This window comes from Microtus pennsylvanicus, chromosome 2, assembly GCF_037038515.1.
Source record: "Microtus pennsylvanicus isolate mMicPen1 chromosome 2, mMicPen1.hap1, whole genome shotgun sequence".
In the NCBI taxonomy this organism is placed as follows: domain Eukaryota; kingdom Metazoa; phylum Chordata; class Mammalia; order Rodentia; family Cricetidae; genus Microtus; species Microtus pennsylvanicus.
In genome coordinates, this window is record NC_134580.1 from 149,218,020 (window position 1) to 149,226,677 (window position 8,658).

Genomic DNA, 8,658 nt, shown 5'->3' on the forward strand with positions numbered 1-8,658 from the left:
TAATTAGCCCCAAAGTAATCACATCCAAACAACCTGACATCTCACGCCTCAGCGATGACAGAAGCATGGTGTTGATGGTGGCGATGGATAAGGTCAGCAGATGTGAGCAGCTGTGCTGTCTGTGATGCGATGCTCAGTTGTCACTTTATTTGCCAGTTACCGTACCCAGCCCGCAGCCCAGCCCAGCGTGAGAGATCACAAAGTGCAAATGTGAGGAAGGGAATGCCTTTACTAAGTCACAAAACTTTGGCAAATCAATACAGTACCCGTTAATACAATAAAATACCATTTTTGCTGGAGTCATCATATTACCTTAGTGTTAATTTTCACTCCAAAAATATCATTTAAATACCAAATCCAAACACTGGTTTCCAGCAGGGCAAGTTATTTTATACAAATTAATGTCATTTGAAATTATACAATGTCTCTTTTTAAAGTGAGTTCCTCACGCAGGAGGTTCTAGTTCACCACGTCGGGCAACTGTGTGCACTCGAGGGCAGCTGGCCTTTGTGCTGGTTGGTCCACAGCCACGCAGGGCTTCAGTACCTGAAAGGCTAAGATTCTATACCTAAGGAGACACGAGACCAACATCAATTTCTTCTAAGCCCCTAAACAACAACAAACAAGCCTGTTAACTGTCCACGTGAACACAAGACTCCAGCCAGCCCCTCAAGCCCTTCCCCTCAGGCGATCACTTTGACTCAGACCCTCTCCATCCTTTGTTTTGATCAAAAGTCACAGCCTTTCCCCAGCTCATTAAAAAAAAAATAATAAAATCTACCTAAAGTAGCTATATTCTTTTAAATAACAAATAAATATGATGTCAGCTTGAAGAGTCCTGGGCCCTGCAGCTGCACACCAATTTCCATTGTCATTTTTCCACCAACGCTGCTGCGGCCGCCATTGGGGTCCTTATGCTTCCTCTGGCTGATGCTGTCAATTCTTCTATCTCGGCGTTCAGTTTATGGATCACCCATTCCATTGCTTCCCGGCCCTTAAAAAGTGCAATGGATTTACTGTTAGCAAGGGCAAAGGTATGTATATAGGAAACAGCGGCCAGGATAAAGGGTTACAGGCTCACTGAACCTCAGGGACAGATCTCTCGTCCTGGCCTTTTCAGTTATTATTTACCAAACAATAAATGCCTCGAGCAATTGGCCTGCACAGAAGCCACTTTTATCTTGTGTGCAGAAAGTGTCCACTGACTGGGACTGGGGCGCTCAAGCCCCTTTGCTTTCTGTAGCAACACTGTAACCCTAATGTGCACACCCCAGGATCTGGTCCTTGATCATCCTCCTCCCTCCCTCCCTCCTTCCCTCCCTCCCTCCCTCCCTCCCTCCCTCCCTCCCTCTCTCCCTCCCTCCCTCTCTTCCTCCCTTCTTTCCTCCCTCCCTCCTCCCTCTCCCCCTTCCTTCCTCAGGCTCTACAGTGTCTTGAGGGGTGAAGGAGGAGCACTCCCGCTTCCTGGTCCTTTGCACGTGCAGCTCCCCCGCCCAAATGCTTTTCCTGGACACTCCTGCACCAACTCCTTCCCTCTCAGCACTTGGCAAAAACATCAATTACCAAACACTCATTAAACACTCAGGCCTGCTTCTACTTTTCCTTTCCTAGCGACTGCTGCGTGATTACTGCTGCCTTCCTGTGTCCTGTGGCCTGCACATCGAGTAAGCACTGACACAATGACTTTATGAAATGTGTTAACGCGTTAGCTGGGCAGTGGTGGGGGCATGCCTTTAATCCCAGCACTTGGGAGGCAGATGGATCCCTGAGTTCAAGTTCAAGGCCAGCCTGGTCTACAGAGCTAGTTCCAGCAGTTTGGACTGTTACATAATGGGTTAGGCATCTTTCCCACTAAACTGTTTTAACATGATTCCCAGTGGAGCTATTTTATGTACACGTGGCATGTGCATCAGACAATTTCATCATGAAGGTAACAGAAGTCAAAACGTCTAGAACTCATGGGCATAACAAAACTTGTGGAGGACCAGCACTTTGAGCAGACACACGGCTGCTCACCACCCACGCATGTCTACAGTCCCCTGGGCTGCTAGCAATGCTGGTGTGGGAGCAAAGGTGTACAGGACTCCAGAGCCACACAAATCACTGCCCATTATTCTGCCTCTCCCTACAGAGTGGACCAGCCAGCTTGGTGGACAGCTGCATTCAGCACGAGCCTAGCTGAGGAGAGGTGCCCGGCCCACTTACTTTGTTAGCGTTGGACGATATGGTGCTTGCCATGAGTCCTTCAAGGTAGCTGCTGAGGCTGACCCCTTTCACGGTGATGATAGCTTCCTGGGTCAGGACAGTTCTGGCAAAACAACCCACAGTCTTAGATGACTCATGCTTGGTTTTCAAAGAGCAACCCACCAAGAAGCAAAAGAGCCTGATGGAGCCAGGCCACCATGCAGCCTTACTTACTTCTCTGGGTGCTGGGGGTGCGGCTTGTATGTGAGCCTCTCGTCGACTGAGACCATATTTGTAAATGAGATCTACAGGACGAGGAAAAAGTCAAGCCACTTCGAAAACCAATACTAGAAAAATTTCTAAAGTCAACACACAACCCCAATTCTTATTCGCTAAGCACACAAAGCAAAAAAACTTACAGATAAACTATCTTGGCTAACTACAATTTAAATTTATACTTAAATTTCGCCAAACTTTATTTGGGCAGGGAGGTGGCTCCACAAGTAAAGACAAGTGTTTCCCCTAAGTCTGACGACCTGAGCTCAACCCCAGTAGTAGCTCTACCTCCTGGTAGGAGACAGCGGACTCCCAAGGCAAGCCGTCCCGACCTCCTTCACAAGGTTTCCTGAGTAGGCCATGCCTCCCCCCCACATGTAAAAACAGAAAATGAATTTAGGAACTGCAGGGTTAGGGAGCATGCAGCACCTTTCCTTCTTCATTATTATTTATTTATTTTTAACTCTGCAATACCAGGGGATTGAACTTCAGGCCACGGGCATGCTAGGCTAGTGCTCTACCACACCCCTAGCCTTTTAAATAAATAAGCAAATAAATAAATAAATAAGCAAGCTGGCTGTTGGTGCCTTTAATCCCTCGAGCAGAGGCAGGAGGACCTCTGAGTTCAAGGTCAGCCTGGTCTACAGAGCCAGTTTCAGGACAGCCAGGGCTACAAAGAGAAACCCTATCTTGAAAAAGAATAGAACAAAAACTATATATATATATTTATACACACACACACACACACACACACATGAAATAAGGGAGTCTCTTCCTATGTTGCCCCAAACGGCCTTGAATGCAATTTGTAATTCTCCTGCCCCCCCCCCCCCCCCCTTCAAAGAAGCTAGGTTACAGGACACACCACAACGCCCAGCCAGGCACTCCTTTTGATAGTATATCCTCATGCCTATTTCATGTGTAAGAAAGGAAACCTCAGGTCAGAGGGAGAGGAATGAAAACAAAGAGGTAGGACTCACGTTGGTGGACCTGAGCTCCATGGTTTTCTTTACCGGGTCAACTACAGAATGCTCCTGCACGTAGGTTTTCGTTCTTGCTGCACCAATGAGCTACGGGCAACACTAGAGTTAGAGCTTCCAGTCAAGCATCTTCATCTTTCTCTTGAAGGCACAAATGTGTCAACTACAAGCTAACAGGGACTCGCACACAGAGGAAGCAAGACTGTCATACGCCTACTAAGAACCTTCCACAGAAGCAATCAGGGACAGCTTGTTGAGCTGCGATGTCATATTCGCCATGGGGTGATGCTGGGGCACGGAAGGGGACACCTGGCAGTCAGAAGACCCATCTAGTAGAGTTCACTCAAGTGTCTCACTAAGGCCAGGAAGAAACCCCCCTGCCCCCCGCTGCATTGGCTAGATAAGAAAGCAGGCCTCACAGCTGAGGGGGTCCATCCATAACCAGAACCCCTCCATGGCTGCGTCCCAAGCTCACCCTCCTCTGCTGTGGTGGAAAGCAGGCTCCTTCCTGCTCTAAATAGAGAGACCCAATACAGAAGCCTGGGTCCAATCCCCCCAGTTGTATCGTGACCAGCTGGCATCCTAGTTTCTCACTGGCTCTATCAGCTCACTAAAGCTTGGTGGTTTGTCATGGAAACAGAACTACTTCTGAGAAAGTACCAGACCACGGCCTGAATGTGAAGTAGCAGTCCAAACAGAGCTCTTGTCATTCAACATGGGCACAACCCACAAGGGCCCAATGTCACCTCATAGCGAGGACCCAACCATTGTAAATTCCACAATAAGCCTCAGGCTCCAGCAAAAGCAGGAAAAGATGTAACTCCCTTCTCCATTGAGCCAGCTCCCTCCAGCCATAGTACCTTAGGAGGCTGAGCAGTCTTTCTAATCCAACACACATCCCAACCTTTAGGATGTAATTCCAACCTATGCAAAATCCCACGCGGCAGCAGAACAGAAAGACGGTAGGAGACCCTAGCGCACGGCCCCAGGCAGGGCATACTTACAGACTTCACAATGGAAGGCAGGCCCCACTCTGTGCTGAGGAGCCTGTGGCTGTGCAGCTTTCCAGAGGGATCGACATGTCTGTCCAACACGTCAACGCCAACCACGCTTGGATTCATGGGGTTTGGGTATTTCTGCATTGCAGCCGTGGTAACCATTTCCCATGGGTGGCTGCAGACAAACCAAAAACCAAACACGTAAAATGGCGGATGGGGTAAGCCATTCTTCTACCACAGAGGCTGTGCTTTAGGATGGGACGAGTTTATGCTGGGAAGTAACTTCTGGAGACATGAGTGCTGACGGTTTTTAAATGCATACAGATGTCAGTGTCTGCGGAAACAAACCGCACGGCATAGCAGTGCCCATGAAGCAAAGCCTTAAGGAGCATGCCTCTCACAGCAATCCTTCCTCAGTCACAGCCGAGAATTGACGCCCTGGCTGTCCTGGACCTCAGAGACTTGCCCGCCTCTGCCTCCCGGATGCTGGGAGTAAAGGCGTGTGGGGACACTGGCTGATCAAGCATTGTCTTAACATCCGTCCTTGGGCATATCACACACACACACACACACACACACACACACACACGCGCGCGCGCGCACTTTCCTCCAAGTCTGGCTTCAGCTCTGCAAAGGTCACTTGGGAGGAAATGCCAAGGCCTATGACTTAGCATGAGCACCTGCCCATCACTCCAGTGGTTGAGAACCTGCAGCTTCTTTACTTTCGCAAAAAGGCCACATACCCATTCAAAATGCGCCACACTCACACCTGCCCTCTGGGTACACAAGGCACTCACTCTCAGGAAACACACAGCTGGCTGGTCCACCTGCAGTCTGACCCCACCCCTTTCTGTATTATTATCTGTGTCCTTGCTTTCTGGAGATGGACTTCAAGCTATGCCCACGAACACAAACCACAGCACTCTTGTTATCTAAAAGCAAAGCAGGTGGGCACTAATCACTTCAACCTTGTGGAGAACCTGGACTGACAACCACACCTGTCAACAGAAGAAAACCCTCCAGAACCACAACCAGTGATATGCTTTTTAATGTTTTCATTTAGTCAAAAGAAGTATCCTATGAACAAGCCTGGATTTCTATTTACCCTTAAGCCCTATTCCACAGTCAATGCAGATATCTAAGTGGAAGCTTCATAATCTAAGCAGCCCAATGGCAATGATTTGGCCAAGCCCTCTGACTATCACAGAGACAACGATCTCAAATGAAGATCAGATGAGGCCCTCTTTGCTCTCTCATCCATGCACTGACCTTTTCTCCCTCCCTTTCTGAAAAATTCATAAGCAGTCCGGGGGGTGGGGGAGTTCTCTGCTTTACCGTGACTGCCCCGTCTGTGCTCTCTAGGCGAACTCTAAACATCACTGCTGGCCAAGGGCACCCAGTGATCACTAGTGCTCCAGCAATTAGTTTTAGCTTCACGACAAAGCATGATTCTGTGAAAAAGACCCTAGTAGACGTTCATAGAGCACCGACATGGAGCTGAGAGTCTGGCCATGCTCATCCCTGGAACCGGCACACACAGAAGCTGGAAGACTCAGCAAGCGACGCCACACTGGGTGTTAACAATATGCCATGTCTCAGAAATGCCTGAAAAATCCAAGATGTACGGATGAAGAATGACTTGGGGTCCTGCTTGAGAGAACATCGTTCACAAGATGGAACCCTGAAAACAGTAGTGAGACACTGGGACTGTAATTCAGGAGGCTAACTCCATCTTGAAATCCTGTTTTCTGAGACTCCACCTTGCTAAGCAGTCCGGCTGCCCAGCGCACATTGTGGCTCTATGCTCAGGCTAGCCTCAGACTCGGCAATGTAAGGGCTATGGGCATACGGCAGATCCTGCTTGAGATACAGGTTTGGGTGCCCTAAGTGTGTATGGGTTGGGACCTTGATTGGTTGGCTCAACCTCTCTGGAGAGACGGCACCCTCGGTCTCCTACCGGGGCATGGACAGCGTTTATTTGCAGATCTATCTTCTCGGACACAGCTCCTGGAGTGTTCCCTAGTCTTAGAGGTCTGTGACAGAAGAAGACTAAGCTCCTGGATGAAAAGACCTCAAGTCCAGTGACTAGATTTCACTGAACACACGTCCTGGCAGGAAACGGGGAGGAACGGGTCCTAGGGCAGGAGAGGGCAGAGGAGACAAGCTGAGGGAAGAATGTGGAGGACCAGCAGGGAGGATAAGTTCTAAGCATGGGATTGGGCAGCAACTTCGAAGCCCTCAGATCCAGCAGAGGACTGGGTTGTAGAATCCCTTCTGAACAGACTACCAAAGGCTGTGACCAGGTTAAAAAGCACCCCAGGGACTCCAGTCCCAGAAGTGAGAGAGTCCCTTCTAACTCCAGTGCACTGTCCTTATGGGGCACACAGTGAGCCCTCAAAGGCCTTGGGCCCACTCTTCTTTTAAAATAGCTCTCATAACAGTGCTGGCACACCTGGACTAAACACACCACAAAGCTATACTATTACAGCGGTGTGGCAACAGATCACCCAGAAATGGACTCAAAGGCTAAGTCAACAATAATTCCGACAAGGGGATGTTTTATGTCAGTCAACGAAGAATACTGCTGGAACAAGGGTTAACCATTTGTTTATCTTGTATGTGGCACTGTGAACCTGGGTGGTGTCTTTCCCAACACCCAAAAGACTCCGGTCCTGTTTTCCAGTACAAGTTCAGAGAACCATAAAGCTATGACCGGATGTGATGGCAGACTGGCTATCTGGTCAATTGTCATGGCTCACAGATATGGGAAACCACGGTCACAAACTATCCGGAAGAGCAAGGCCTGGTCCCGGATCTCTGGCTGTTCCTCAGGCTGACTGTCACCAAGGTTTGGCACCATGGTGGTGTGAACTGAATTCACCAGAAGAAACTCCACCTAGATGGACGGCTGCCTGGCTGTCCGTGGGAGGTTCACGCAATGGAGGGGGCGGGAGCTCAGTCAGGACACCCCAGGCCACCGTGAGGCCGTCGGGGCTCAGTCAGGACACCCCAGGCCACTGTAAGCCGTCGGGGTTCCGTCAGGTCACTCCAGGCTACCACGAGGTGGTCGGAGCTCCGAACACCCCAGGCCACCACGAGGCCGGCGGGACCTAGCGCTCTGCGACCCCTGGAGTCACTTCCGGGTCATGCCCGACGGCCAGTTCCTGTCTTCCGTCAGTGGCGCAGGGCCCCTGCCCGGGGTCACCGAGGCCCTAGCTAGGCTTGGGGTCGTGACCTTGGCGGTCCCCGGTCCCGGGGTCAGCCCCACTAGTTCTGCCACACCCGATGCCAGAGAGCTCCCCGACGGCGCCGGAGCCGGTAGCAGCTCCCACACTCACTCAAAGACATGCTCGGAAGTCCAGATCTTCATGGTGCCAGCCGCCCTCCCGGTGTCCCGCGGCGTCCCGGGACGAGGAGGCACAGAAGTTCACCAGCCCCGCCCCGTCCCGGCCGGCCGGCCTCGCACCGCGCAGGCGCCGTCGGGCCCAGCGCTGGGACGCCCGGAAGTGCCGTCCGGCGGCCTCGCCGAGCCGGGCTAGGCTCCGCCTCCGGAGCCGGCAGGCCCCGCCTTCTCGGCGCAGCGCACTCAGGCCCCGCCCCTCGCGCCCGGCGCACTCGGCAGGGCTCAGTGCGCCGGCGCAGAGCTCGCTAGCGCGGAGATCGGCGGGCGGGAGCCGTCCTGCGCACGCGCGAGCCTTGGCAGCAGTCCTGTTTGCGTTTGGCGGGTTCTTTGGACGTGGCCGAGCCTGGCAGCGTTCACAGGCGCACACTTCCCTGCTGCTGTCTGAGACTTAGCCCCACCATTTGCACCAGGCTAAAGGTGTGTGGATCTCTGTCAGCACCGTATGCATTCTCCTTGCCAGCCCTGGTCGTGACCCTGGGTAGGACAGGCTGCCTGCTCATCCACCAAGCAGTGACCAATGTCCCCCCACCCCCGACCCTTCACGGAAACAGTCGGAGCATGGAGACCTCGACTGGGCTGGAGCAGGAGCCAGCTGCCCAGGCAAACGGCCCCGGGGTCATAGGTCATCCCCATCACCACCCCTCCAAGATGCCCATGCCCTCCTGTGCCTCCATCACAACTTCCTCTAACGTACTTCCCAGCAATTATCACTCTGAGATCATCTTGTTTATCTGCTTACCTCCCACCAGAGAGTCAGCCCCTGAATGCCAGGTCTGGCCTGTCTCCATGATGGCCCTCGGCAGCGCCTCTGGATAAC

The 8,658-nt window shown here is 51.9% G+C and overlaps 1 protein-coding gene across 1 annotated transcript; it reads right to left on the reverse strand.

Annotated features, from left to right (window-relative positions):
• Positions 1 to 209: 209 nt before the first annotated feature.
• Positions 210 to 7,943, reverse strand: Prelid3b (PRELI domain containing 3B). The gene is made up of 6 exons (XM_075963265.1): positions 7,777 to 7,943; positions 4,445 to 4,613; positions 3,441 to 3,530; positions 2,419 to 2,489; positions 2,206 to 2,308; positions 210 to 994 (listed from the first exon to the last, which is right to left on the reverse strand). The coding sequence occupies exons 1-6, from the start codon at positions 7,806 to 7,808 to the stop codon at positions 872 to 874; spliced, it is 588 nt and encodes a 195-aa protein (XP_075819380.1). The 5' UTR covers positions 7,809 to 7,943; the 3' UTR covers positions 210 to 871.
• Positions 7,944 to 8,658: the final 715 nt, after the last annotated feature.